The sequence below is a fragment of the Camelina sativa genome, chromosome 17 (genome assembly GCF_030686135.1).
Source record: "Camelina sativa cultivar CO46 ecotype springtype chromosome 17, ASM3068613v1".
Taxonomy (NCBI): Eukaryota; Viridiplantae; Streptophyta; class Magnoliopsida; order Brassicales; family Brassicaceae; genus Camelina; species Camelina sativa.
The window spans coordinates 4,689,734-4,717,695 of NC_141896.1; the positions used below are offsets into that span (position 1 = coordinate 4,689,734).

At 37.3% G+C, this 27,962-nt stretch overlaps 7 protein-coding genes and 1 pseudogene across 9 annotated transcripts; 3 read left to right on the forward strand and 5 right to left on the reverse strand.

Moving 5' to 3' along the window:
• Nucleotides 1-2,833: 2,833 nt before the first annotated feature.
• On the forward strand, nt 2,834-6,421 carry LOC104755383 (G-type lectin S-receptor-like serine/threonine-protein kinase At1g11330). The gene is made up of 7 exons (XM_010477751.2): nt 2,834-4,543; nt 4,638-4,745; nt 4,836-5,029; nt 5,122-5,332; nt 5,416-5,653; nt 5,725-5,875; nt 5,956-6,421. Exons 1-7 carry the CDS (start codon nt 2,914-2,916, stop codon nt 6,262-6,264), a joined length of 2,841 nt encoding a protein of 946 aa, XP_010476053.2. The 5' UTR covers nt 2,834-2,913; the 3' UTR covers nt 6,265-6,421.
• Nucleotides 6,422-6,789: 368 nt separating this feature from the next.
• LOC104755384 (G-type lectin S-receptor-like serine/threonine-protein kinase RKS1) lies at nt 6,790-10,027 on the reverse strand. The gene is made up of 7 exons (XM_010477752.3): nt 8,675-10,027; nt 8,457-8,576; nt 8,171-8,367; nt 7,859-8,069; nt 7,521-7,758; nt 7,298-7,442; nt 6,790-7,223 (listed from the first exon to the last, which is right to left on the reverse strand). Exons 1-7 carry the CDS (start codon nt 9,948-9,950, stop codon nt 6,909-6,911), a joined length of 2,502 nt encoding a protein of 833 aa, XP_010476054.1. The 5' UTR covers nt 9,951-10,027; the 3' UTR covers nt 6,790-6,908.
• A 201-nt stretch (nt 10,028-10,228) lies between these two features.
• LOC104755385 (G-type lectin S-receptor-like serine/threonine-protein kinase SD1-13) lies at nt 10,229-13,493 on the reverse strand. Its single transcript, XM_087495744.1, has 7 exons — nt 12,244-13,493; nt 12,060-12,167; nt 11,775-11,968; nt 11,485-11,695; nt 11,158-11,395; nt 10,915-11,065; nt 10,229-10,814 (listed from the first exon to the last, which is right to left on the reverse strand). The coding sequence occupies exons 1-7, from the start codon at nt 12,779-12,781 to the stop codon at nt 10,506-10,508; spliced, it is 1,749 nt and encodes a 582-aa protein (XP_087351870.1). The 5' UTR covers nt 12,782-13,493; the 3' UTR covers nt 10,229-10,505.
• LOC104759175 (G-type lectin S-receptor-like serine/threonine-protein kinase SD1-13 pseudogene) lies at nt 12,807-13,511 on the reverse strand (annotated as a pseudogene).
• Nucleotides 13,512-13,730: 219 nt separating this feature from the next.
• Nucleotides 13,731-15,262, reverse strand: LOC104755386 (universal stress protein PHOS32). Its single transcript, XM_010477755.3, has 2 exons — nt 14,468-15,262; nt 13,731-14,026 (listed from the first exon to the last, which is right to left on the reverse strand). The coding sequence occupies exon 1, from the start codon at nt 15,226-15,228 to the stop codon at nt 14,500-14,502; it is 729 nt and encodes a 242-aa protein (XP_010476057.1). The 5' UTR covers nt 15,229-15,262; the 3' UTR covers nt 13,731-14,026; nt 14,468-14,499.
• A 4,133-nt stretch (nt 15,263-19,395) lies between these two features.
• Nucleotides 19,396-21,390, forward strand: LOC104755387 (uncharacterized). Its single transcript, XM_010477756.3, has 5 exons — nt 19,396-19,865; nt 20,276-20,339; nt 20,448-20,612; nt 20,725-20,790; nt 20,882-21,390. Exons 1-5 carry the CDS (start codon nt 19,561-19,563, stop codon nt 21,032-21,034), a joined length of 753 nt encoding a protein of 250 aa, XP_010476058.1. The 5' UTR covers nt 19,396-19,560; the 3' UTR covers nt 21,035-21,390.
• A 205-nt stretch (nt 21,391-21,595) lies between these two features.
• Nucleotides 21,596-24,962, reverse strand: LOC104755388 (uncharacterized). The gene is made up of 5 exons (XM_010477757.3): nt 24,465-24,962; nt 22,928-24,260; nt 22,574-22,837; nt 22,298-22,453; nt 21,596-22,022 (listed from the first exon to the last, which is right to left on the reverse strand). Exons 1-5 carry the CDS (start codon nt 24,470-24,472, stop codon nt 21,903-21,905), a joined length of 1,881 nt encoding a protein of 626 aa, XP_010476059.1. The 5' UTR covers nt 24,473-24,962; the 3' UTR covers nt 21,596-21,902.
• On the forward strand, nt 24,940-27,620 carry LOC104755389 (partner of Y14 and mago). 3 transcript variants are annotated; one of them, XM_010477759.3, is made up of 6 exons: nt 25,129-25,259; nt 25,411-25,472; nt 26,283-26,540; nt 26,680-26,793; nt 26,877-27,107; nt 27,276-27,620. In XM_010477759.3, the coding sequence occupies exons 3-6, from the start codon at nt 26,352-26,354 to the stop codon at nt 27,423-27,425; spliced, it is 684 nt and encodes a 227-aa protein (XP_010476061.1). In that variant the 5' UTR covers nt 25,129-25,259; nt 25,411-25,472; nt 26,283-26,351; the 3' UTR covers nt 27,426-27,620. The 3 variants fall into 3 exon arrangements, with proteins under 3 accessions (XP_010476060.1, XP_010476062.1, XP_010476061.1); XM_010477758.3 differs by lacking the exon at nt 25,411-25,472 and having other exon boundaries at nt 24,940-25,259; XM_010477760.3 differs by lacking the exon at nt 25,411-25,472 and having other exon boundaries at nt 25,114-25,259; nt 26,290-26,540.
• Nucleotides 27,621-27,962: the final 342 nt, after the last annotated feature.

Sequence of the window (27,962 nt, forward strand, 5' to 3'; positions counted from 1 at the left end):
GAGACCCATCTGTTTATTTTATACAAGATAAATTTGTATGTTAAAAGCTTTTTTTTTCCATTTTTTTAACTTTCTGTTCCATTTCAACTGACCAGAAATCAAATCTTTTGTTCAACAATATAATAATTCAAGAATAACCTTGTTTAATTATACGAAGTTGTCTCTTACAAATTTACAATCACACTTTCCTACGATAAGACCTTTGATTTGATTGTACATTACTAATCCAATTCCCGCGAAACATCTCTTTACGTGGATTATTCTGGTACATGAGTATTTAATTTTCACAGTTCTTTTAGACATTTCATAGTACACATTTGTCTGCTTCACTCAGATAGTCAGATTACTGTTAACTAAACAACAAATTCCAAAACCATTAGCTACCCACAAAAGCATTCGCAAACTAATCCAACTTGAAACAGATGAACGACGGCTAAACACCAAACACGCGTTGCTTTGTATAACCATTAAAAGAGTGTGAACAAAAAAGAAGTCAAAAAAGAAATATTTGATTACTAATACTATAAAATGTAAAGAAACAAGTGTACTCTCGACAATGATAAAACAACGACCCCATTTGAAATCGCACTAAAATGCAAGTAGTCCTCTCACTTTCAATCGTTTCCTCCAAATTTCCTCAGAAAAGTCAAGATTGGTGGTTTATTCCGAATTTCTGATTGGTGGGGCTATTCAATGAATCCACCAAACACATTATTATTATTATTATTATTATTATTATTATTATTATTATTATTATTATTACTCCCACCAAAAACAAATCTTCCTTGAAAGAAAAACAAAAAAAAACTTACAGAAATTTCTCTAACCTAGTCATAGAGACAGAGACAAAAAGACTAGTAGTAGTAGTTTACTATTTTTACCTCTCTTGTAGTTGTAGGAAAAACAGAGGAATCCCTCTGTTTCAAAGAGTTATGGTGGTTTCAGTGAGCAGAAGCGTGAATCATGTGTCGTCTAGCTCCATTGCTTTGAAGTTAGACTCTCTAATGGACGAGTCTACAAAACTTGGGGGATGGATTGAGATTCAGAACTCAAGAGCAAAGCAAGTGAAATGGTCAGTGTCTATTACAGACAACCCAGAGGATGAAGTGGGCTGGGGCATGAGCGTTGGGGGACTTGTTGATGGTTCAAGAAATCATGATCTGTTTCAGGTGGAATCATATCTTAAATTCAACATTGGCGATCGGTTTAGCTGAAGTCCAGGTCTTGCTCACACAAACAGTAATGGAAGAACCATAGGTCTTATGCTACAGTCTCACTGGTCGCTGTGATCTCAAGGTTACTCATGGCGTGTACATTGATGGTTCTATTTACCACTGACTGCATTTTTTAGGGTAAAAAAAGTGTCTAATGCAGCTACCATTTTTGTGCCTTGATGGTAAAAGAGTCGGATTGTTTATTGTCTATCGTCTCTTATAAAAATCTTTGTTGTCTTGTTAGTAACTGTTTCCATCTATGTTGGAATAGTCCACCAATTTGCTTCTTTTATTGTCATGTTAACAAATGACGTAATGCTTTATGCTTAAGAACTAAAGTAACTGAAGAATAGATTGAGCAATGATTAGTATGTCTTCATTGCAACCTTATTATGATCAATCTATTCTATAATCTATACTATACAATACCTCTTAATAACTGAAGGTTTATTATTTATACTATACAATACAGAAGATTGATCGATCTGGCATTTTCAAGTTTACGTGAATTAAAGAATTTCTTAATAGGATGTCACTTTACAACAGGTTGGTTGATGTTGAGAGCTATGTTGTGACCTTACACCTCTCATGAACATACAAAATCTCTAGACTTATCATTTTTCCCAAGTCAATGTCCTTATTCTCAGGACTTATTTCATACAATAGTGAAGACATATTTGACGCATCGTCTCGTGTAGTAATGTGTTGTTCGATAGAGACCCATGACCCATCTGTTTATTTTTATACAAGATAAATTTGTTTGTTAAAAAAGCTTTTCCATTTTTTAAAAACTTTCTGTTCCATTTCAACTGACTAGAAATCGAATCTTTTGTTCAACAATATAATAATAATTCAAGGAATAATCTTTGTTTTTTACGAAGTTGTCTCTTTAAAACCACACTTTCCTACGATAAGACCTCTGATTTGATGGTCCATGACTAGTCCAATTCCCGCGAGACATCTCTTTACGTGGATTATTCTGGTACATGTATATTTTTTTTTTTTTTAACAGCTCTTGTAGACATTTCATCGTACACATTTGTGTGCTTCACTCAAATCACTGTTAACCCAACACCAAATTCCAAAACCATTAGCTACCCACAAAAACATATGAACATAAACAACTCAACTCAAATTATCAAAACTTTAACGACGGCAAAACACACCAAACACGCGTTGCTTTGTATAATAAACAAGAAGATTGTGAACAAAAAAGAAAAAAGAGTCAAGAAAGTAATATTTGTTTACTGATAGATACCCATACTATAATATGCAAAGAAACGGAGGTAGATGTTATCATTTGTTTGGCCTGGGGCATCTTTGATAAATCTTATTCATTAGTTTCTTGTAAAGAAGAGGATGCGTTGCTTTCTTGGTTGCTATCTCGATTTCGGTTTAAAGTCTCTTTGCTTTTGTTCTTGGTGTAAGGTTATATGCTCTTTCGAGTTTGAGTTTAAAAGTTCTGAGTTGTATTTCTAGTTTTATATTGTTTCCCTTGTATGGGCTTAGTTTCCGAGGAAATCTCGTCTTCCTTCGGCTCTTAACTCCGGGGACATTATATCGTCCGCCGGTTTTAGTTTCTCTCTTTTGGGCGTTTGTATTCTACTTGTTTTGTTGAAAACAAGCTTATCAATATATATTTTCAGTGAAAAAAAAAATAAAAAATATATGCAAAGAAACAACAAGTGTACTCTCGACAATGTATAAAACAATGACCCCATTTGAAATCGCACTAAGGCAAGTAGTCCTCTCACTTTCAATCGTTTCCTCCAAATTTCCTCAGAAAAGTCAAGATTGGTGGTTTATCATAATTGGTGGCTACTCAATGAATCCACCTAAACCCACCAAAAACAAATCTTTCTTGAAAGAAAAACAAATAAAAACTTACAGAAATTTCTCTAACCTAGTCATAGAGACAGAGACAAAAAGACTAGTAGTAGTAGTTTACTATTTTTACCTCTCTTGTAGTTGTAGGAAAAACAGAGGAATCACTCTGTTTCAAAGAGTTATGGTGGTTTCAGTGAGCATACGTCGTCGTTTTGTTCTTCCTCTTCTACTTGCATTCACTTGCTTCTCTCTGAGACTCTGTTTTGGCGAGGACAGGATCACGTTCTCAACTCCGATCAAAGACTCAGAGTCAGAGACCCTTCTGAGCAAAAATGGCATTTTCAGGTTTGGTTTCTTCACTCCTGTTAATTCCACAACTCGGTTACGTTATGTTGGGATTTGGTACGACAAGATTCCACTTCAAACTGTGGTTTGGGTTGCTAATAAAGACGCTCCAATCAACGACACTTCCGGTGTTATCTCCATCTATAAAGATGGGAATCTCGCGGTTACTGATGGTAGGAACCGCCTTCTATGGTCGACTAATGTTACGGTACCAGTGGCTGCAAATGCTACTTGGATTCAGCTAATGGACTCAGGGAATCTTATGCTACAAGATAACAGAAACAATGGTGAGACCCTGTGGGAGATGTTTAAGCATCCTTATGATTCTTTCATGCCAAGAATGACTCTTGGAACCAACGGTATAACCGGAGAGAATCTAAAGCTTACTTCTTGGAGAAGTCATGATGATCCTTCAACAGGGAACTACACAGCTGGTATAGCTCCTTTCACGTTTCCTGAGCTTCTAGTCTGGAAGAACAATCTTATATCGTGGCGTAGCGGACCGTGGAACGGTCAGGTTTTCATCGGTTTACCGAATATGGACTCGCTTCTGTTTCTTGACGGGTTTAATCTCAACAGTGATAACCAAGGCACTATTTCAATGTCTTATGCTAATGACTCGTTTATGTATCACTTTAACTTGGATCCTGACGGAGCTATATATCAGAAAGATTGGAGTACTTCTATGAGAAAGTGGAGGATCGGTGTAAAGTTTCCATTCACAGACTGTGATGCATATGGTAGATGTGGTCCATACGGGACCTGCGATACCAGGGAAAACCCGCCTTGTATATGCGTTAAAGGGTTTGTACCAAAGAACAGCACAGCGTGGAATGGAGGGAAGTGGAGTAATGGATGTGTGAGGAAAGCTCCATTGCTGTGTGAAAGACAGAGAAATGTGAGTACTGGTGGTGGTGGTGGAGGGAAGGCAGATGTGTTTTTTAAACTGCAGAAGATGAAAGTGCCAGTCAATGCGGAACGGTCTCAAGCTAATGAACAAGTTTGTCCTAAAGTATGTTTAGATAACTGTTCTTGCACGGCTTATGCTTATGATAGAGGAATCGGATGCATGCTTTGGAGTGGTAACTTAGTTGATATGCAGTCATTTTTGGGAAGTGGCATTGATCTTTATATTCGAGTTGCACATTCAGAACTTAGTAAGTGAAAAATCTCTTAGTGGTACGGTTCTCACTTTTTTGGTTCTCTTCAATTTGACTTCACTGACTTATATTTTCTCACCAATTCTTATAGAAACACATAGCAATCTAGCAATTATGATCGCAGCACCTGTGATAGGCGTTACGCTTATTGCTGCGGTCTGCATTCTTTTAGCATGCCGGAAGTTCAAAAAGCGTCCAGGTTAGATTTTTGTATACAGTTATACATGTTGGCTTCAGATTGTTTCTTTTATCACAACTTGTTTGTTTCATTGATCATTTGCCTTAGCAGAGCCAGTGAAAGATAGAAGTGCGGAGATATTGTTTAAGAGAATGGAAGCACTTACAAGTGACAATGAGTCTGCTTCTAGCCAAATCAAGCTCAAGGAGCTTCCACTATTTGATTTTCAAGTGTTAGCAACATCCACCGATAACTTCTCTTTAAGAAACAAGCTTGGACAAGGCGGGTTTGGTCCTGTTTACAAAGTAAAAGCATTATACAAAATCCTTATGGAAAAAGAGATACATGTGTATAAATAATCTCAGCCTAAGTGATTGGTTTATCATTTTTTCTTCAGGGAAAATTACCAGAAGGGCAAGAAATAGCAGTGAAGAGGCTCTCAAGGAAATCAGGACAAGGACTAGAGGAACTCATGAACGAAGTGGTTGTGATATCAAAGTTGCAACATAGGAATCTAGTGAAGTTACTTGGATGTTGCATTGAAGGTGAAGAAAGGATGTTAGTCTATGAATATATGCCAAAGAAAAGCTTGGATGCATATCTATTTGGTAAAACTTATATCACCTCTGTTTTTAACTCTGTTTTATACCATTTGGCTTTGGATACTAATGATTTTGCTATCTTTGCTCAGACCCATTGAAGCAAACGATTCTTGATTGGAAGACTAGGTTCAACATAATGGAAGGAATCTGCAGAGGTCTTTTGTACCTTCACAGAGATTCAAGACTAAAGATCATACACAGAGATCTAAAAGCTAGCAACATTTTGTTAGATGAGAATCTAAACCCAAAGATATCTGATTTCGGACTTGCAAGAATCTTCCGAGCGAATGAAGATGAAGCTAACACAAGAAGGGTTGTTGGAACATAGTAAGTAGCCATTCCTAAGTACACAACATACAATGTAGTATGCGGTTTTATTGAAATGTTGATTTTTGCAGCGGGTATATGTCACCGGAGTATGCAATGGAAGGTTTCTTTTCAGAAAAATCAGACGTTTTCAGCTTAGGGGTTATATTTCTAGAGATCATTAGTGGGAGAAGAAACTCTAGTTCTCACAAGGAAGAGAGTAATCTGAACCTTTTGGCTTATGTAAGTGTACAAAGCAGTGTTTTGTAACTTATGGTTAGTAAAGCTTTTGAAACTTACCTTGAAAACTTGGGTTTTTACAGGCATGGAAGCTGTGGAATGACGGTGAGGCTGCTTCTCTAGCAGATCCAGTTGTATTTGATAAGTGTTTTGAGAAAGAGATAGAGAAATGTGTTCATATTGGACTGTTATGTGTGCAAGAAGTTGCAAATGATAGACCGAATGTTTCAAGTGTGATTTGGATGCTAACTACAGAGAGCACAAACCTCGCTGTGCCGAAGCAGCCTGCGTTTATAGCAAGGAGAGGAGCTTCTGAGGCTGAATCTTCTGACCAGAGTAGTCAAAAGGTATCTATCAATGATGTGAGCCTCACAGCTGTAACAGGGCGTTAAGCTCACCAAGCTAATCTCAGTCTGTTTATATATACATAAAATATGTAATATATACGTTTTGACTTTTGAGAGACATATTTTTACAAGTTTTGTTATTCTGCGTTTGTTCAAATGGTTAGATCAATGAATAAGAGATGTAATTCAGATTTAGAATCAACTGAGCTTTGTTGAAACTTGACCTATTCTTAGATATGATCAGATCTGTGGAATTAACTAACCTGGATTAAGAAACTGAACCTGAAGGAGAAAGGAGAAGAACAAAAAATCACCATGTTCTTGGGAAGCCACAGTAGGTTTTGTCTTGAAAGAAGAAACGAAAACACTATTATTGGTATTGTCTTTGGTTGGTTTGCAATAGTACATAGAAACAAACGTGGATAGTGGATAAGAATATAGCATCAGTTTTGACTTTTCATGGATTCATTAACTACACAACAACCTTGACTTGTCTGCACAAAATTATTCTAGAGCAGCCAAGAAACTTCTCTTTCTCTTGTGTTTTGATTTTTAGCAATAGTTTTATCATTAGTTAATCAAACTTTTTTTTATTTCTTTTGCAATCAGTACTTATTCCTGTAACTTACCCTATAGTATTCTATTCTTATACAAAAAGAAGTAAAACTTTTGAGTGTTGTTTAAAGTTTTTAACGACCTTGGATATCGGAGAAGGTAACATCATTAACAGAAATACCAGTTTTCTCCTTAAGCAAAGAACCAATTTCTCCGCCTCTTCTCCTCGCGGAAGTAAACGCAGGATGCTTCGGATTTGGAAGATCAATGGCGTTTTGACCTAACATGGTGAGAACAGAGGACATGTCTACTCTATCCGAAGCGATTTCTTGCACACAAAGCAACCCAATTTGTATGCATTTAACCACTTCACTCTCGTCATAAGTCTCTTGATTCATTAACTTGTCCATGATCTCTGTTGCTTCGCCATTAACCCATAGATCCCAAATCTGCAAGAAGAAGAAACATACATTTACTTATGTTCTGTTTTTGTGAAGAAAATGCAATGTTTTTTTTAACTTACATGTCCGACTAGGTTTGATGATTCCTCGTGGAAAGCACTGTTCTTCTTTCCTGTTATGATCTCCAACATCAATACTCCGAAGCTGTATACGTCGGATTTAACAGAGAACTGGCCCTCCATTGCGTACTCCGGTGACATATATCCGCTATGCAATAAAACATGAAACAAATTAGGGTTGAACGATCTTGGACAGTTTTGTGGTGATTAAGTAAGACTAACTCACAATGTTCCAACAACTCGACTTGTGCATCCTTCGATTTGGTTGCCCCCGAAGATTCTAGCCATGCCAAAATCCGAGATCTTAGGGATCATTTCGCTGTCAAGAAGTATATTGCTGGCCTTTAGATCTCTGTGGATGATCCTTAGTCTTGAATCTTGATGAAGATACAAGATCCCACGAGCAATCCCGCGGATTATCTGCATTCTTCTTGGCCAGTCCAACTCCACTCTATGCTCTTCATCTAGCATATGAGGATAAGAAGAAAGGATCAAAGAAAATTCAAAGTCATTGATCTTACTAAAAGGGAGAATTTGAATCTATAGAGGAAGTGTTTAACGTACGGAATACGAAATAGTCTAGGCTTTTGTTTGGTAAATACTCGTAAATCAACATCTTCTCTTCCAATTCAACACAACATCCTAAGATCCTCACGAGATTTCGATGCTGCAACTTCGATATCAACTTGACCTCATTCTTGAACTCTTCCATTCCTTGGCCAGAGTTTCTCGACAACCTCTTCACTGCTATCTCCATACCGTTCTGTAACACGCCCTGAATAGAAAACAAAAGAAACTTTCGTTACTACTTACTGATCTTAAAATATTTGTTTCTTGGAGGACTATTGATGAAGATGGGTTTTGCATCTTGCTTACCTTATAAACAGGTCCAAAACCACCTGCTCCAAGCTTGTTTTGGGAAGAGAAGTTATTCGTTGCTGCCGCTATCGTGTTAAGATCAAAGAGAGGTAACTCCCGGTGTCTCGCCTTGTCCTGTTCAAAGCTGAATGATTCTTCAAAATCAAAAGGTACCGGTGTGAAGGTTGCCGAAGAGCTTCTATACCTATTATACTCTGCACTTAAGCATGTTTTCAGCAGTTAGTTGTGAGCTAAGAAAGAAACATATGAGCTTTAAAAGATACATCACTAGAAATTTACTTACTTCGTCGCTCCCTTACGAAACAGAACAAAATGACCATTAGTAACATTACGGCTGCAATCAAACTGATAAGAATCAGAAGGACTCTCCTCTTCCTTGATAAGCCATTTCTGTTCCACCGCGCTGAAACAAGCAAGAACATGAATGACATGTTTCAATGAAATAGAATGATTGTTTTATAAAAACCAGTAAGAACTTGAAGTATAGATTTATATATGTACCTAACTCTTCTTTGTCTACACGTATGTAGAGATCTTGTCCGGAGTTCAAGTATGTCCTTGTATCCAACATACCGCTGTGCCATGTCAAGCATCCTATTGCTCCTCTTTTACTTTCGTGGTAAGCGCTTGCGTAAGCAACACAAGAACAGTTCTTCAAGCACCTCTGTTTGCAAATCTTCAATGTTATGTTCATATCTACACTTGCATCTGATGTGTCCGGAATCTTCATGCGCTTTAACTTCACAAACCCGTCTTTCTCACTGCATATTGAAGTTCTGTTTTTCTTCTTACATCCGCCAGAAGAGTCCCTCAAGAACCAATGCCTTGGAATCTTGGGCTCAAAACCAGGTAGGCATGTGCACTCGAACATTTTTGAGCGAATGGGATCGCAATAACCGTTAGGGCCACAATGGGCGTAGCTGTCACACTGCTCTTTAGGAACTGACCAGAAATCGTTCCATCTCTTGTCCCTCGCAATCCATGTGAACCGGTGCATGGTTCCTGTCTCGTTCACCATGGTTCTTGTTATGACTGAAGCATCTGTCACCCCATAGGTGAAGGATACTTCGTCCTCATTATTCACAAACGAGTTATTGAAGATATAACCTATTGGCATTTCAGGCACACCGCTCCACCTGTGCCCGGTCCATGACCCCATACGCCACCAAGGGATTACACCTTTGTACAGGATCAGCTGTGGAAACCCTCTACGTTCCATCCTCAATGTTAAGTCTCCAGAACCAGGGTCCTCATGAGATCTCCATGATGTCAGAAAGCGATCCAAACCGTCTTTTCGTGTAAAACCTAATCTCATAAACGGAAGAAAAGTGTCTGTAGGGTAATCAAAGCTCTCCCAGAAACTTCTACCTGAGACTGGATCAAGCAGAACAAGGTTCCCTAAATCAGAGAGTCTAGCAACTAAAGTTGTTTCCAAGATACTATCTGAAAGATTAGTTGACCAGATAGGATCTGTTTCATTGTCAGATGCATACACACAGAGATTGCCTCTGCTGCTGAACTTTACCAGACCAGATGTATCATTAATAGGATGGTCTCTGTTTGCAACCCATACAACAGTCTGCTGAGAGATTTGAGCATACCAAATCCCGACATACCGGAGCTTTGAATCCCCAAGACTGAAGAATCCAAATGCAAATTTCTTACCTACAGAGAGTATGACATCACCATCTCTCAAGGACTGTCTTCTCATGATCATATCAACGCAGATACAAGATTGGATAAGGAAACAAAAGAAGATAACGAAGAAAATCTTCATTTCTGTGTTTGTGTTCTGAGGAAAGGAGTTTACTGAAATGTATAAATGCTATGCAAGTATTAAATGCCAAGTGGATCAGACATTAACTGTAAAGTTCTTCTCTGTCTTTTTTGAACATTGATCAGTCACGCCTCAGTTCCGGATATTTCTCAAAGGTTGGATTTTCAACTGATTCATGTGACTTAAAAAGTGAGAAAGTAACTAAAAGAACACCAGCGATAATCACTAGTTACGTACTAAAATTGGAGAGTTTTTGTTGGGATTGCGAAAGAAGACTAACTCATTAATATGTGTTTTGAGTAACTCCTATGATTACAGATTACATAAATGTGCATGTTCAATGATTGGATTAAAAAGCAGCAAAAGTATTCCAAACAAGTTTTCTCAGATGCTCTGTTTACAATACACATGTTCTATATATTTATGTGACCTCATAAAATAACCTTACCAGATTCTAAATTTATAACTTCTTATCCTATAAATTACTCTTTGCATATACAGATATATAACTATATATTCTGTCAAAGCTAACGTAGGTTTAGCTCACTTACAGAGCTAACGTCCTGTTATTTCTGTGAGGCTCACATTGTTGATCGATGCTCTTGGGTCGCTTTGTCCCGAAGATTCAACTTCTTTAGTGCCCCTTCTAGCAATAAACGCGGGTTGCTTTGGCTGTGGAAGGCTTGAGTTCTCACTACTTAGCATCCAAATCACAGTTGAAACGCTCGGTCTATCATTTGCGTGATCTTGTACACACAACAGTCCGATGTGCACGCATCTGCGTATTTCATTTTCAAAACACTCTTCAAGGATGGCCGGATCCACGAGAGTGGTAATCTCCCCATCGTTCCATAGTTTCCATGCCTAGTAAAAAGAGAGAGATAAAAGTTTGAAGAATGTTTTATAATAGCTTTACAAGCTTTTGCAGAAGAAAAGGCCATGATTTCTACTGAAGTGGACTTACATAAGCTGAAAGATTTAGATTCTGCTCATCATTGTAGAAGCTTGAGTTTCTTCTCCCACTTACAATCTCTAAGAGTATGACCCCTAAGCTGAAAACGTCAGATTTCTCTGAGAACAATCCTCCCAAAGCGTATTCGGGTGCCATATAACCACTGTGAGTTTATGCTTTTGTCAGTTATATCAATAAACATAAAACAAAAGTTCAACGGAATTTGTGTACTAGTTAGTTAGGGTAGCTACTCACTATGTTCCAACCACTCTAAGGGTGCTTGCTTCATCCTCATTCCCCCGGAAAATTCTGGCAAGCCCAAAATCGGATATCTTGGGGTTTAGATTCTCATCTAACAAGATATTGCTGCCTTTTAGATCTCTGTGTATGATCCTTAGTCTTGAATCTCTGTGAAGGTACATAAGACCTCTGCAAATCCCATCGATTATGTTAAACCGCTTCTTCCAGTCAAGAAGTCTTTGCTTCACCGGGTCTGGTTTACACAGCAAGGGGCCACAACATGAGCATTAGCCATCAAGGAAATAACGACGGAACAGAGTTAAGAGAATGTTAAGTTACTACCAAATAGATATGCATCCAAAGAATTTCCTGGCATAAACTCATAGACAAGCATCCTTTCTTCTCCTTCAATGCAGAATCCAAGCAATCTGACGAGGTTCCGGTGTTGCAACTTAGATATCACGACCACCTCATTCACAAACTCTTCGAGTCCTTGTCCAGACGTTTGTGATAGCCTCTTCACAGCGATCTCTTGCCCTTCTCGTAATTTCCCCTGCAAACGAAAGTCATAACTCCAGGATCAGCTTGTAACCAACCACTCGTACCAATGAAGCAGAGAATTGTTTACAAACCTTGTAAACAGAACCAAAGCCTCCTTCCCCGAGCTTGTTTGTGATAGCGAAATTGTCAGTTGCTGCAGCTAATATTTGATACTCGAACAATGGTAGCTCTTTAAGCTTGTTTTGATTCACACGTATTGCTCCAGGCTCATTATTATTTAAAGCTTCCATCCTCTCAAATAGTAACCTTGTGTTTCTGTTTTTCTCTGTTGAATTAATTGAAAAGCAATGCAAAAATAAGTAAACTTTCTTTGAAACTAAAATATTCATAGAGACATAACTAACTACAACTCTGACCTCTACGCTTAACCAACTTCCGCAGTGCTAACAGGACAATCACCGCGACAAAAAATGTGCACCCGACCAACGTGATTACGATCACAAGTGATCGATTGCTTGAGGATTCTACGAAAGATTTGGTGAGAAATCTACCTGAACTATTATACTGTAGTTTTATGGAAATGGGGATACTGATACTTACTGAGCTCTGAACCTGCCAGACGGATGTAAAGAGGAACACCAGAGCCCAAATACTGCTGCATATCGATCAAGTTTCCACTCCAAAGAAGACAGCCCATCCCTTGGCCGTAAGTGTAAGCCGTACAAGAACAGTTTTTCAGACAGCTTTCAGGACACTCTTGTTCGCTGACTTTATATCGCTGTGGATTGTTGGGCACCTTCATCTTTACCAATCTCAGAAAGCCATCACCCTGTCTACTTCCATTATTGTCTCGCCTCTCGCACTGCAACGGCTTCTTTCTTACGCATCCCCGAGTCCAGTTTCCTCTGCTCCACTCCGCATTACTCCGCGGCTCAAACCCTCTAATGCACTTGCAAGGTGGATCTAACCGAGATTGGCAACTGGCGAACTGGCCACATTTACCATATATATCACAATTTGATGGAAACAGTATCCCGGTCATCCATTCTTGCTTACCCTCGTTCCAGTGTTTCTCCACCACATACCCCTCGGAGTCCAAGAAAAAATGGAACAGTGCGTCATGATTAGTATATGACATGGAGACGGATCCTTGGTTGTCATTATCAAGGGTAAACTCGTAAAGATTGACACCGAATTTCAATTCTGGTAGTCCAATAAAGTACTGACCATTCCAAGGGGCCGCTACGCCACACCATCAAATCATCTTTCCAGATGGCAAGCTCCGGAAATGGTAAAGGAATCACACCAGCAGAGTAGCGTCCAGGCGAAGGATCAGAACGTGTTTTCCAAGATCCAAGCTTAAGGCTCCTTCCTGTTCTTGAATCAGTAGAAACTATCATTGTCGGCAAGAATGCATTTTGAGGATGCTGGAAACTCTCCCAAAGAATCTTATCCCCACTTTTTGAAATTCCTTGCAGTACAAGGTTCCCTGTATTCAGAAGCCTTGCATATGTGGTGTTAGCTACTGGTTGTGAGAAATATGTCAACCAGTGAACCCGTCCGCGACCATCCTTAATCACGAGATTCCCGTCTTTGGATATCACAATCACTCCTGAAGAGTCATTGATCGGGCTGTCTCTGTTTGCTACCCAAACCACCGCAGGCGGCGTAGAAATTTTATTGAACCAAATCCCTGCGTAGCGACCCGTGGAGTTAACCGGACTGAAGAAACCAAACGTGAAGGTGCTGCGATTGGAGACGAGTGTCTCCGAGTCCTTGAGCTCGCTAGAGAACGAGAAAACATCCCCAGCCAAACATAACCTTAAAGAGAAGAAAGACAATGTAACAATAAGAAGGAAACGACCCATGTATTCTCTCTCAGGCAATCGCTTGTAGCTAGTTTATTTTTCTCATAGAAACATCGAGCTTCATATAATGTATTATCCGTATTTATATGTCCAAAGAGTTGAAAAAAATATTGACTACAAGTCAATTTTCAAATCCATTTTTACCGTTAGTACCTACAAGACTCAGAGTTGACTGTTTCAACTATGAACATTACTAAAGTGTAAGAGAAGATATGAATATCATTTGGAACCGTCAAAGACGTTTTTATTACCAGCTAAATTTCAACTTCAAGAGATATACAAGACCATTCAAATTCTTTTCAGTGCTTTTTCATAGACATACAACAAAAGTCATCGAATCCACTCATCCCAAATTCCACAGAGTTTAAAACAAAACCAAGGAAACAAGACCATACTTACAACGAAGATCTAGAGACACCCCAAACCCCCAAAAACACAACAATGAAGCGCGCTCAAGAACACAAACCAACGGCATAAGAACGCTTTTCTTCTGTCTCCTTAGGGGAGGTCTCCTTCTGCATCATGGAAGCATACGCAAGATCAGTCATCACAGATAAGTAGTAACTTAACATATCCAGACATCACCGAGACAAAAAATAAAAAAAAATTACAAACAAGCAAATCTCTTGCATATCAATAGATGCATCTGTAGTTTAATTGGTCAATTACATCAAGAGATCACTAAAAGGAATGGTATGGCGCAAATAATTAAACATACACATCTCAATCACCATGAACATAACAGCAACTTAGTAAATCTTCCTATCATCCAAGCACTAGCTGAGAAAGATAACTGCTAACAAATTCTCTTATACAAAACCTTAAGATTGAAGGTCAAATCTTAATATGAGCATAGTGTTAACGTAGCCTTGTAGTAATATATAACATTCTTCAGACAACACAATTTCTATACCCTAAGCCAAAAGAAACTTAGTATCAAGTAAAATGAAATTGACCTGCATTCACAAAGTCAACCTTGCTGCTTCTGTTACTGCTTATCGGAAGCATCATGGTACTCATCTTTCTCTCCCTCTTCCTCAACCACCTCAGGAACTGTATGAAGTTTATCACTTTCTACAAGACTCCCAGAACCATCTCCGCTAGATCTCTCATCTTCTCCATCCTTATCATCAGGAAATCTAACAACAACCACAGGACAAGCACAATGGTGAACTGAGTAATCACTAACACTCCCTAACCTCCCTTTACTACTCCGCTTCGTAGCACCGAATCCTCTGCTACCCATAATCAAAGTACTTAACCCTAACCTCTCAACCTCCAAACAAAGCCTCTCCTTCATATCGTGATCTTTCACGATATGGATCTTAAACGGTATATCCGCTTCAACCAAAGGCTGAGCAACGTCACTCGCTTTCTTGTTCGTGAAGATATCGAAATCGTCTTCAAGCTTCTTCTGAGACTCAACGTTCTCCGGATCCCATTGCGGTGACAGGTCAATCGCGCCCCAATCGGCGCCGTAAAGTACACTTGTTGGCTGAACGTGGAGGAGAACGACGGCGTCACCTGATCGGAGATAGTTTTGAACAGCCCACTGGACTGCGTACGCACTCTCGTCGCTCAGATCGACGGCGATCCCGATCTTACGTTGTGCTCCAGCAGTAGGTGTGCTGATTGGGAATCTGGGAGAAGACGGTTGCACGGTCATAACTGTAGGTGATTTCCGGTCGGATCTCGGAGATTTTCCCGGAGAAGACATATTTCTCAGGCGATCAAAAGAGCTTGGCTTTGGCTTTGACGGTGGAGAATAGAACAAAAGAGAGACAGAGACCTTTTCTATGGCTTTTGTTAAGAGCCGTTCGTTCGATTTAGATGGGTTTTAAGATCGAACGGCTGTAAAGGTGGGAATAAATCTCACCTGAGCGGGTCAATAATCCCCTAATTTCTTCAATCAAATCTAAACCAGACCACGGTTTTATATGGTTTTTAAAATTATAAATCCGAAAAATGAGATGTCAATTCGGTTAGTTTTCACAAATTTAAACCCTAACACTTAAATTTCTTTGAAATAAAAATATCATATATAGATAATAACTGTTTATTCAAATATTATTTGCAAAAAAGACTTTAAAATATAAAATCAGAAATTGAAAACTTATTTTACTATAAAATCTTGTTTAAACTGTCTATCCAAATATTATTTACCAATAAACTTTAAAATTTGATTTAAAATCCAAAAGTCAAAACAAATAATGTAACAACAAAGAGACAAAAGCCATGACTATAATTGATATTCAGATTCTCCTTTTCATATAACATAAAAAATATATGATTATTTTCATATAACAACAAATAATGTTACCATAATGTATTATAGATTTTAAACCATATAACTTTTAAATACATTATTGATAAGTGCAGATATATGATTATTTTAAAAATAATTTTACATTATGGTAACTTTGAAAATTATAGATTTCATACGTGTTGAACAAACAAAAAGAAACACACACACAAATTTTGGATCCATAGCCCCAACCCAAAATATAGTTTAGACAAGTCAAGAATGTTATTTTTACAAACCACAAACACTTGCAATATTTATCTTTATATTCCAATAAGGGTACCTAACATCTAATTATTATTTTATCATAAAAAGGTAATTAATAAAGAAAAAAACATGCAAAATATAAGCAGAACATAAGCAAAATATATTTATGTTTTAAAAATTGTTTTAGTATTTTTGTAACCAAATGATCATCAAATTTGGAACGAGGACAAGTATAGTATATTTGAATAAATGTAGTTCAAAACCTGGTAGGTAGCGATCATCTCAAGAGCTCCCACCACCTTTGTTTGAGTTTGAGATATTAAGAGAAGCAACACCAAGAAGATTCCCATTGTTGATCAACCGGAAGATCTCTTAGTCTTAAAGTTTAGATTAAGATATGTATAGAAGATGAGAAATAGATGATATTTATAGAAGATGAGGTCTCTTATAGCCTAAAAATTTATTAACCCGAAGGTCACTACTCACTAGCTTAGCCAAAATAAATGAAGAAGATGAGATTTTAATGTTTTTAACTTTTTAATGGGGAAATTATATATACACTTCATCTATATAGATTGTAGAAATTGTATTACCATATTTATCTGCATTTGGAACGTCTACACATCTATGTGCATGCATGCACAAATAAGGAATACCTGCTTTTTTCTTTTTTGGTCAACAAGGAGAATACCTACCTGCTATCATAATTAATTTCTATTGTTTTTTTTTTGTTTGTAAATGATTAAATGACGCATCACCTACCTATATACATATATATATGTAATACAGTATTAATTAACAAGTAAAAAAAAATCAGACATGAAACACAATACGTTTGTGTGTTTGCATGTAGTTAAATAAATATTAGTCTGCATCATTGATCCATATTATATTATATAGAAAGAATGAAAAAATGCTTTTGTATTATTGTTACTAGCTACATCTTTGTGCAGTTGTTGCTGACAAATGTGACTTAACTAATTACATTTTATTAATAGTTATACAAATATAATATCCACTATAGTACATAGTATGCACATATACCAAATTTATCAATTGTAGATATAGTGGAAAAGGATGAGAGAATGAAAGAACGAGAGACTAAGAGAATAAAAGAATAAATATTTATAGGGAGATAAATGATGGAAAATTACATTTAGAACAATGGGAGTTACAATTCTTGTTTATTATTTGTTTAAATACAATTGAATGGAGAAATAAAGTTAATGCATAATTTATATGATTTGAAGTTTGTATGAAAATGTAAGTTAAATGTAAATATTAAATGTGTTTTAATTTGTGATTTAACATAAATTTTTTTTTTGTTAATAGAAAATGTGAAGATTAAATGTGTTTTAATTTGTGATTTAATATAAATTTTTTTTCTGTTAAAGTTGAATTGCCAAGTGGACCAATAAGGAGAGACCAGAACTCTACTTTTATATATATGATCATAAGAAATATACGCAGAGCCGCGCGTGATTCACTCGCGAAATTCATAAGAATGATGTTAGGTGGATAATTCATTAATAAACTGTTAAACGATGATTCCACTGTTCCACATGTTGTCGTAAAGTCGTAATAAAAGTTTATCATAAAGTACTTAAAATGGAACAGAAAAAATAATGGTACCTCCCAATTCTATATACATCACAGTGATCATATTCAACCAAAACCAAAATGTATAATTTGTTACACATGTAGTCCTTTTTAAATTGTTATACTTAAACAGTTGTCATATTTTAAAATAATTACAGTTTTTTAGTAGATAGCAAAATATATTTTTGTAATTATTCGGTAACCTCTTAGGAACCTTTATTTATCTTTATAAATATACAAAAACTTATAAACTTCATGAATTAGAGCATGTCATTGGTTCAGTTTCTTTTTGTTTCTTTTTGTCATTGGTTAAGAAGTTTATACAAAATAGAGAAACACATCACACTAAAACAGAGCATAACACAAATACAACACAAGAATAATATATCAAATATGCAAAGACACTACTCTTGGTAAATTAATTTAAATCCACAAATTTCTTTTTTCGTTACTATTTAATTTGTTTAACAAAAACGTCTTCATCAGAAGGATAAACGCATTATAAATTGGAGGGGACCGAGAAGTAGTGAGACTGCCACGACAACAACATCTAGTACTGTAGTAAGCTAGCCATAATTAAGCTTAAAGTCCTCTTTCTTGGTTATTAATTATATAATTATTTTACATACAAATTTTAGCATAACACTTGATGATGATAAAGCCAAAATTATTAAACAAGAGTTCTTTATATATATGGTGGTGTATATGGTTAATTGATGATTATTAATAAAAATAAATAAATAATTTAAGGGCTATATCCATGATTATGAGTTAACCCTAATTTAGCCATATTTCCATAATTCTATTTCTTTATAAACGTTAATTAATTGGGTGTTTGATTCACATGAATGAGCTTTGAGTCCGTCCGTACATATACTCTTTACAAGACAGCGAGTGTTGTTGTTTTTTCTCGTTTTTGTCCTTTAAAAAAAAAAACAAATAAGAAGAATTATATGTTGCTAAAAACCGTTAGATTGATGGGTTTTAACATCTAACGGCTGTAAAAGTGAAAATAAGCCTCAGATAAAATAGTAACGGGAACATGTGATAATATTAATAATTAGATGTTGCTAGTTCAATCAATTACTTACGCATTTCTTTTTCATCTCTATGGATTTTTGAGATGTGGCTTGTTAGTTTTGTTGATAGGTTGAAAATGTTGTGAGTTCTTCTTGTGTATTTTATCTAGAGATGTGGGCTGTGATTGAACTAGGTTTGGCTAGGCTAAGTGTGTTCGATTCCAGTTATCATCCATGAGTTACTCAGTTATGTTTTTAGTTGATTGGTTTTTTTTTTTTTTATGGATTTTTTTAGAGTGCAAAAGCTCTCAGATTGGATCATGTATCCCTCACATTCATTTGTTTGGATTAAGTTAAGTGTTGTGAATAATGAGTCCAATTAGGGACTAAGCTAATAGCTAAATGAAAAACTCATAAATTGCTAAATCCTAATAACACATAAATTAAGATGCGATATAAAACAATATAAGTACAGTAGTCAGTCCTAAATTAGCACAAGTCCTCTTTCTTTAGAAACGTTATTAATTAGGTATTTTTTTCTTTTCTGATTCACACACACACCTCATGTGACAATAAAACTAAAACTTGTTTTATCCCCTCTGTCACATAATTCCAAAATGATAATAAAACCTACTTAAAAATTAAGGAAAGATACTGACATAGGATAAGGAGAAAAATAAACATCTGACATGCCACTAGCCGAAATATCTGACATGGCAACAGCTGTACCGTTAATAATGACAGAGTTCTTTAAGCTGTGGTTTTTATGAATAATTAATTACCCGCCAAACCACTCTCTAACGCAAAAAAAAACAATAAAAACAAAATTAATATCCAAAAAGGCACAAATCCATTTGGGTGGGAGAAGATACCAAAGAGGAAAAGCCCTAATTAATTCTCTCTCTCTCTCTTTCGAATATCAATGGCGGATTTGGATAAACTAGAGAGTGGCGGAGGAGCCGTAATCGCCGACATTAGAGACGGCGGCGGAGAGCCAGAGGTTGAAGAGAGGGAGAGGCTAACGGAACTTGAAGGAATCTCTGTGTTGGATTTCGATCTGCTTTGCTCGACGGTTGCGCTTCAGACTCAGGGGAAATGGAGGAAACTCGAGAGCTACGATGGTGACGATTCGACGGAGGATGATTACGGCGGCGGTGTTTTGCGGCTTTGGGAAGGCGATGTTATGGATTGCTTCGAGGATCGTCATCTCTGTATCGAATCCGCTTGGTTCGTTTCTTTTTTATCCTTTCCTCATTTCATATCATTCTTTAATTCGAAAAAGCAAAATTTTCCAGAAATTATAACTTTTTCCTGGAGAAAGTTTTGGGTTTTATTCGCAATTTAGATTTGTGTTGACATTTGCTTGATGATGAGCTAAGCTTCTTCTATTGTGGTAATTGACTTAGTCAAATTAAGGTCAAATTGTTTCAGAATATTAGAGAGGGAAACATATATTCTAATTTTGTTGCTTTCTGTCCCCTTTGACTTATTGGTGTTTATATCTATGTAACATTTGGTGCATAATGGGACAAACATTTACTGTAAATTAAAGTAATTGAGTTGTTTATGATTCATGAAAAAGAGTGATATTGAAGCTTATGTATAATAGTGTTTGTTTTTTTAATCTTGTTTTGCAGCTGTCCATGCTATAGATTCGGGAAAAACATGACAAGGACTGGTTTTGGTTCTTGCTTTCTTCAGGTATAAGATCTTATAAATATAGTTTGATCTCTGGACCTTTTTTTTGTGTAGCTTCGTTCTCATGGAAAGATGCTGACTTTCTCTTGACTAATTTTTGGTATGTGTTAGGGTGCTGTTCATATGATTCTTATTGCTGGTATCCTGTTCAACGTTGCTGCGTTTGCTGTAACCAAAAGGCACTGCTTTCTCTATCTGGCTATCGCTTTTGTTCTTTTGATTGGATCCTACTTGGGTTTCTTTCGTATGCAGATAAGAAGGAAGTTTAACATTAGAGTAAGCACACTCCTTCTTTTTGTTTGTGTTCTCTTGATTGAGTGTGTTACGAGAAAGTTATTTGTCTTCTTTTCTGCATCATGACCTTTTTCGATGCTCTTACTTTGGACAGGGTACTGATAGTTTCTTTGACGATTTCATCCACCATCTCGTCTGTCCATTCTGTACATTAACTCAGGTGTGTATTGTTCACAGATCGTTCTCTTGAAAACAAGTTGTATTCATTATGCCATTTTGGTTGAACTTGCTTGTGATGTGATGCGTTGCAGGAATCGAAAACATTGGAGATGAACAATGTCCATGACGGTATCTGGCATGGTCGAGGAGACACTCTATGCATAGGCGGCTATCCTGAAGGAAAAGCGTTTCTTGAGCTGCATTCGCCTCCAGTCATTGTATCAACTATGTCATCTCAACCCTAACAGCCAGCCACAACAGTTCATATAAACCGCAATCGAGGTCTGCCTTAGGCATTGGTATCATCAGCGGCTTATGATGGTTGATTTGCCTTAACCGTTGAAAGAGATTCATGTCAAAAGAATACTTTCATGTTTGTTTTCAAAACTGTGATATATATAGCAAACATGTAGGTTCGATGAAAAAGTCATGTAACCTTCTAAATGAGTAGAGGCTGAGAGGCCATTTGTATGCTAATAGTGAACCAGTACGAGTTATGTGTATACAGCCATCTGTTTGTATGATAATGCATTTGATCATGGCGATCACATTCAACGATTGTAATTTACAGATCAAGAAGATTTGAATCATTCAGCGCCCATTTTATGGACTATTTAAGTATTGCAAGACACGAGATCATGCTCGTTGATCGTCCTGTGGAAATACAAAATAGATATGGATAGAATATAAGCAATCTATTGTGTGTGTGGCATTTTGGTCTTGTTCGTTGCAGTTGTAACCCTTGTCAAAATCAAACCACAAAGCCAAAAGGAAAAAACGTAGAAGATAATTGATAAACAGAGACATACACAGATGTAAACACTTTATTCAAATCCTCTGGACCATTCTCAGACAGTCTTTTTCATTGTTTTTGTTCATTGTTCTTCGGTTCAGAGAACAAACGGGTGGTTAACATCGGAAACCACCACGTAAATACAATTCTATGTAGTTAGAATGAACCAAAATCCATAACAATAAAAAGCAAAAGAGAGAAAAAAATAAACAAGAGGAACACAAGAACATGTACTTTCTTTCTATGTTCACTCATCTAAGATGTGTAAATTGTTTCGAGTCCTACAAACAAAATTTCAAAAAGATGGAACCTTTCTTCTCCTACGGCGCCATCAGACCGTCCACCGTGTAAGAAAGAGACTTAGCCCAGTCGGTTTTCAACACCATTGTTTGCAACGTATGCATCACATCATATCCTGGGTCTAGTTTCCGTTGCCAACCCTACAATCAAACCGATTACTCAGACAAAAAGAAAATTTAATCTCTCTGGAGTTATACAAGTAATTGGATCAAACGAAGCTATAGGGTACAATGCTCTAAGGCTCTAAGCTACAAACAGTTTCAACGACAACATCTTTGACCTCTATTTCTATAAAAGCTTAGTTTTCGGTTCCACGCTCTTTAGGAATGTATTTCAAAACCTTCCATCAACCATCAAACTTAGTATGGTCTAATATCTACACTAAATTTTGAAAGTAGGGACGATTTTGACTCACCTCGAGAACTAATGTTGTTACCATCACAGTGCACACATTCCCATCAATATTAACTCTATGACGTCTTACTTTCTCAAGTAATTCGTGCATACAATCTGCTGGATGTACTAAATCTCCCTCAGGGGTCCCCCAGAATTTGAATGCTTCCTCTACTTCCTGTAAGAGTCTAAAAGCATTAGCCATCATAAAAGAAAGAATTTTGAAAGATATCTTCAATATTTGATCAGTCAACTGTTATCCTGAGGTATAAAAGGACCTTGGAGCAAATTTTATTACCTCGATAAAAGCCTCTGGATTGGGACAATTCTGCTTTCTTGATAGTTTAAGTGTTCGCTCAGCAGCAGTCCGGCCATCCCTACGCGCAACCGCCTTAAAAAAATCAAGTAAGTTCTCTCGGTCGTTCTTTGAGAGTTCAGCAGTCATTCCCACATCAAGGAAAACAATGTGAGGCTTCTTCGTTTTGAAAAGGCCTCCACGGGAAGCCTTTTTCCGGACAAGGATATTTCCCGGATGCATGTCAGCGTGAATAAAGTTATCAACCTGAAGTAAAAAGTTCACGTGAGATTAACTGCATTGATAAACCATATATCAGTAATAAGTGAACTTAAAAGATTACAAAGAGGGCAATACCAGGAGCATCTTTAAGAGAGCATGTGTCCCAATGTGAGCCAATCTAGTCTTAATCCATTCATGTCCATCCATTCCATCAACATAACGTGCCACGCTTTCTCCGTGCTCATATGTCTCCACCAAAACAGCAGGGTGTACAAGCGGATACACAGGTTTAGGGAAAGAGACATCCTTCCATCTACGGAAGTTATATATGAACCGGCTCAAATGAGAAGCTTCCCTCGCGAGATCAACTTGAGACAACATGAAGACACCAAACTGTTGCACACTCTCGTCCAATCTCAACCATTTCAAAGCTGGAATTATAGTCGATATCTTTGCCACCAAGTTAATTATCACAAAATCTCTCCTAATCGATTCACCAACACCCGGATGTCTAACTTTAACAGCAACCAAAGAAGACTTGGACTTTTGTCCTGGATACTGAAACCTCAAAGAAGCTCTATGTACTTGCGCAATACTCCCTGATGCTACTGGAGCCTCGTCAAACTCCTCAAATATCTCAGAAAGTTTACGACCAAATGCCTTCTCGATAGTTTTCTTAGTATAGGCAAAGCTATGCTCAGGTGCATTACTGTGAAGCTTTGAGAGCTGTGAACACAAATCCTTAGGGAAGAGATCTGGCCTTGTGGCTGCCCATTGACCCCATTTGATAAAAGCAGGACCTGCTCTTTCCAGAGTTCGATGGACCATCTGAAGCCACACTTTCCTAAACCGAGGCCCACATGATTCCACAACCAGCCCCATCAAAACAGTCGGAGTAAACAAACAAGCTATATAAAAAGCTCTCCCAATCAAAATAAAAGCCTCTATAACCGAAAACAACAACGAAGACAGGAAGATAGGACCATTCTTTGCCCTTGTATAGAGAGATTTATCTGAAGCATAGTAATCTATAGCCGAACCAGGAGCTCTTTGCGCCCACGCTACTTGTCCACAAGTGACAGCAACGATACCAGGTATTAACAAGTGTGAACGGGTAAGAGACAAGCAAAAGGCCTGAGCAATAGTACTAATACGAGCAGAATACTTATAATGAAGCCTTCTCCAAGCAACTTGGGCATGATGACTAACTACATTTGTTGCAGTAGTAGTAGAATAACTCCGTGACAGGTGATTACTCAAAAGACTTCCTTTAAGATCACGAAGGGAAAATGTACAATACCCATTATTACTCGGAATCCTAGGAGACGAAGAAGAGTGAAGTCTGAATTGAGGCGACCTTAGAGCAGCTGTAAAAGCAGTTCTATAGCTTCCCCATTGTGTTACTCTATCTTTCTTGTTCGAGATAAGAGATTGCGTTTGTTTCCCAACGATTCTAGAGATCAAATATCTGCAATAGCAACAAACCAATAACAGAGAAGGATCCGATCAACAATAAGAACCATAGAAACTCGTAAATTTCGAAACTTTATACATAAATTATGCAAAAACAAGAGCTTTCATAAATCAGTCTCCGAGGAAATGGGAAACAAAAATCCGATCAGGAATTCAAGAAAGACCCTAATAAAAAAAAACTAAGGAAGTGGTGACAAACCTTGACATAGCGAAGAAGAGGATGGTGAGAAACCAAAGCAAAGAGAATAATGTGAAAACGTTGGTGGTTGGGTATGATGGATCTCTAAAACGTTAAAACTGAGGAGCATTTTCTCATTGACTTCAACTTGGGGAGGGTGAAAGGGTAAAGGAACTAGTCGGTCAGCGTTTTACCGTCCGGCGGTTAATTGGGTTTCGAAGAAGAAGCTTCCTTACCGGAGAAGACCTTAAAGCCGACACGGAGAGAAGAGAGAGAGAGAGAGGAGACGAGAGAGAATAGGTCAGGTCAGTGATTTCGTTCGGAGAGAGAGAGAGAGGCCCAGAAAAGGAAATTGGATACCTCGTGGGCTTAAACGCTAAATAAATATAAACACTCTGATTTCGTCATCTTATTATGTCGTCGACGTGTGACATTGTCAAACCAAGGAAAATGGTGTGAAACAAAAAAAGCCTAATTAGGTCGGTCTCGAAAGACAACAACTTGTGTGTGGATCGTCACATTTAATTAGTTTATTCCATAGTTTTTATTATACTTTTGTCTCCCTACCTAAGTATTCACTTTTCTCATATTGAAATTTACAGCTCTAGTTACCTTTTGGTTATTCAATTTTGATTGGTCCAACTTTTTTTTTTAATAAAGTTAAATACTTACACGAAGGAAGAATGTTAAAAACCCCAATTAACCTGTCTCGATCTCATTCTTTAGGGTCAGTGTTCACGGTCGACAAATCCTCTTTCATCGTATATAACCACTTTGAGCTCTCCGGCGACGGAGGAGGAAATCTCCAACTCCAAGGTCAGTTTCTTTTTCTTTTTTTTCTTAACCTTTTTCTTCTCTCTCTCTCTTTATGATTGAACCAAGGTGTAAGGAACTCCGGCCGCCGGAAAAAAATAGACAAATTAAATTTGGTTGATTTCTCGCCTTCTCGGTTTTGGTTTTACATTAGGAGACGAATTAGAGGCATTGAATTGAGCTGTAAGGGTCGTTCTAACTTGGAATCGGAAAAAGGTTTTTCTTTTTTCTTTTTTTTTTTCTTTTGGGTATGTATTGGTTTTATGATCTGTCATAAAAAAGTTGGCTTGAGGTTATTACTCATAGTAGTCAAATTCAGTTTTATCACCAAAGGGTTATACTTTGATTATAAGACAGAAGGAAAGCTTCAGACTTTGTACTTGTACTTTGTTGACGAGTAAGAAGAGGGGAGTGAGTTTAATGGGACACATCTGACTAGACTAATTGAGGGACGGTCAAAGTTAGTGTTAAACTATTGAACTGAGTTATCGGTATGAATTTGAAGCACCAAGTCATTGATTGTTTGTGTGGTTATAGAAAGTGAGAGACTTTGGTGTCTGATTTGGCAAATTTCTTGAGTATTTTGCTTCCAGCTTCTCGTATCTTCTACGTTTGGGTTTTGATGTACATTGATGATTCCGCGGGGATTTACTTATGTGAAATAAGAATGCATAAGGGTCGAGAGTGGGTTTGTTTTTCCTTGCTAGTTACTGATCAGCACAATACGATTTGGCGATATGAAACCTTCATTTAGAAATTGTGTGTTAAATATATTTTGCCTACAAATTTATATCGTCCAAAGTGTTGTTGAGTACATGTTTGCGACTGAATTCTGTGATCTTTCGAATATCTGTTGTTACTTGTATACTCACTGTTTACACACAAGCTTAAATATGTATGAACTTAATGTTGTATGCATTTAGCGTCTTTCACAAAACTGTTCTAACTCGCTGTTAAACCAATACTAGATTCGCATATAATGTTTAGTCCATGATCTTTTAATGAAACCCTGCAAATTTGTTACAGAAAACAGTGTACTTGCTAGTTGAGAAAGAAGAGAAGTTACAAGGGTGATTGAAATTCTGAAGGGATTAGATGGGAAGCAGCAACAAAAGCGGAGAACAAAGAAAGCAAATGGCAGAACTTAGCAAAAATCTCAAAGAAGGTGAGAGGATTCTGGAGCCCACACGTAGACCTGATGGTACTCTCCGGAAGCCCATCCGGATTCGAGCTGGATATGTTCCACAAGATGAAGTTGTCAAATATCAGTCCAAAGGTTCTCTGGTATGTAATCCTTATTCCCTCAACTCTGTATTCTGTTTTTAATGTTTTGTGAAAACAAATCGTGTAAATTTGATTTTTCTCGGTACTGGTTGTGGATAGCGTGCTTCTTTATTTCTAATTTGTATTTAATTTGCAATAGATGAAGAAGGAGATGGACTTACTGGGGCCTCCAGGTTATGAACCTGATCCAGCCCCTAAACCAAAGACTAAATCTGCTAAGAGGAACGAACGAAAGAAAGAGAAGAGATTGCAGGTATGCGTTTTGACTCTATACATGTGTAAGCTTCATATGCTAATAGCTTGGTCTTCAGTATTTCCAAATTATCACCTCTACAGGCTACTGCAGAAAAAGGTAACAGTTCTGAGGATGGATCAGCTAGTAATGTAGACAAAGAAGAAGCTGTTTCTATCGAGAGTCAAAATAATGGATCCCAATCTATGAATGTATTGGCTTCTCAAATGGAGGCTTTGGATGTTTCTTCCAGTAATGCTGTTCCTGGGGACGCTCCCAATTCAGAAACTACAGGAGAAGATGTAGAGAAAAGAATACGCGCACTTAAGAAGAAAGTAAGATTTCCATCTTTCTAGCTTTCTCAGCTGCTTTAATTAGAATAGACATTTGAGAACCTTTGGCTTGATCAATTTTCTTCAAATCATAGCAATATTGTTTCTGAGACAAGGTAAATGCTCCCAAGCTAGCAGTTTTGTCTAATTGTCTCCTGTTAACATTTGCAGATCCGACTCACGGAAGCTCAACAGCAGAAGACGGCTCCCCGAGACCTAAAGCCAGAGCAGTTAGAAAAGTTCTCTAAGTTGGAGGAGTGGAGACAAGAGCTCAAGGCTCTGGAAGATAAGGAGGCTTTACTTGCTGCAGCATCAAAATGAATGGTCTAACTTTTAGACAGGCTGTAGCTTTTCACATGAAATTTTTCTGGAACCAATCCAAATTTGTATCAATGAAAATGTTGTTACTTCTTAGGTTTTGTCAGATCTGATTAATGAACTTGGCGCAATGCCATGGGAATTGATGTCACTTTGTGTTTGTGTTTGGTCCTAATTTAAAGCAAATGCTTCCAAACAGATGATATAACTGTAAAGTTTTTGTAGCAAACATCACTCGTTCATTCACTCATTTCTATCATATAGCAAACATCACTCAGGTCAAGGTGAAGTGCTTGCCAGAAACGGTGTAGAGTTCGGTCCCTAAGCATATAGAAGAGTTCAGGAGGATTTCTACGTATTTGTACACACAACGACATAGGTACATATACGTACATCTCAGTAAAGAAGACCTTTACATAACAATTTGTAAGTTTCCTGTTACAGATCTGTTTAGTAAACATGCTTCATCCGGAAAGAGGAAATTAAACACCATTTGTTATCAGTTTGGTTGTGGTTGCACTCTTCTGAATTGCCATGATG

Excerpts from the sequence above, each read along its gene's own strand:
- LOC104755383 (XM_010477751.2), top strand. The coding sequence starts at position 2,914 with ATGTATAAAACAATGACCCCATTTGAAATCGCACTAAGGCAAGTAGTC. Across the intron at positions 5,333-5,415 it reads CTTGGATGCATATCTATTTG|ACCCATTGAAGCAAACGATT; the intron begins GTAAAACTTATA and ends ATCTTTGCTCAG. Across the intron at positions 5,876-5,955 it reads ATCTGAACCTTTTGGCTTAT|GCATGGAAGCTGTGGAATGA; the intron begins GTAAGTGTACAA and ends GGGTTTTTACAG.
- LOC104755384 (XM_010477752.3), bottom strand. The coding sequence starts at position 9,950 with ATGAAGATTTTCTTCGTTATCTTCTTTTGTTTCCTTATCCAATCTTGT. Across the intron at positions 8,577-8,674 it reads TGTAGACAAAGAAGAGTTAG|CGCGGTGGAACAGAAATGGC; the intron begins GTACATATATAA and ends TGCTTGTTTCAG. Across the intron at positions 8,368-8,456 it reads TTTCGTAAGGGAGCGACGAA|AGTATAATAGGTATAGAAGC; the intron begins GTAAGTAAATTT and ends GCTTAAGTGCAG.
- LOC104755385 (XM_087495744.1), bottom strand. The coding sequence starts at position 12,781 with ATGTCATATACTAATCATGACGCACTGTTCCATTTTTTCTTGGACTCC. Across the intron at positions 12,168-12,243 it reads TCTGGCAGGTTCAGAGCTCA|AATCCTCAAGCAATCGATCA; the intron begins GTAAGTATCAGT and ends AATCTTTCGTAG. Across the intron at positions 11,969-12,059 it reads GAAGTTGGTTAAGCGTAGAG|AGAAAAACAGAAACACAAGG; the intron begins GTCAGAGTTGTA and ends TTAATTCAACAG.
- LOC104755386 (XM_010477755.3), bottom strand. The coding sequence starts at position 15,228 with ATGTCTTCTCCGGGAAAATCTCCGAGATCCGACCGGAAATCACCTACA.
- LOC104755387 (XM_010477756.3), top strand. The coding sequence starts at position 19,561 with ATGGCGGATTTGGATAAACTAGAGAGTGGCGGAGGAGCCGTAATCGCC. Across the intron at positions 20,340-20,447 it reads TTGGTTCTTGCTTTCTTCAG|GGTGCTGTTCATATGATTCT; the intron begins GTATAAGATCTT and ends GGTATGTGTTAG. Across the intron at positions 20,791-20,881 it reads CATTCTGTACATTAACTCAG|GAATCGAAAACATTGGAGAT; the intron begins GTGTGTATTGTT and ends GATGCGTTGCAG.
- LOC104755388 (XM_010477757.3), bottom strand. Across the intron at positions 22,454-22,573 it reads ATCCAGAGGCTTTTATCGAG|GAAGTAGAGGAAGCATTCAA; the intron begins GTAATAAAATTT and ends AGACTCTTACAG. Across the intron at positions 22,023-22,297 it reads TAACAACATTAGTTCTCGAG|GGTTGGCAACGGAAACTAGA; the intron begins GTGAGTCAAAAT and ends GTTTGATTGTAG.
- LOC104755389 (XM_010477758.3), top strand. The coding sequence starts at position 26,352 with ATGGGAAGCAGCAACAAAAGCGGAGAACAAAGAAAGCAAATGGCAGAA. Across the intron at positions 26,541-26,679 it reads ATCAGTCCAAAGGTTCTCTG|ATGAAGAAGGAGATGGACTT; the intron begins GTATGTAATCCT and ends AATTTGCAATAG. Across the intron at positions 27,108-27,275 it reads TACGCGCACTTAAGAAGAAA|ATCCGACTCACGGAAGCTCA; the intron begins GTAAGATTTCCA and ends TAACATTTGCAG.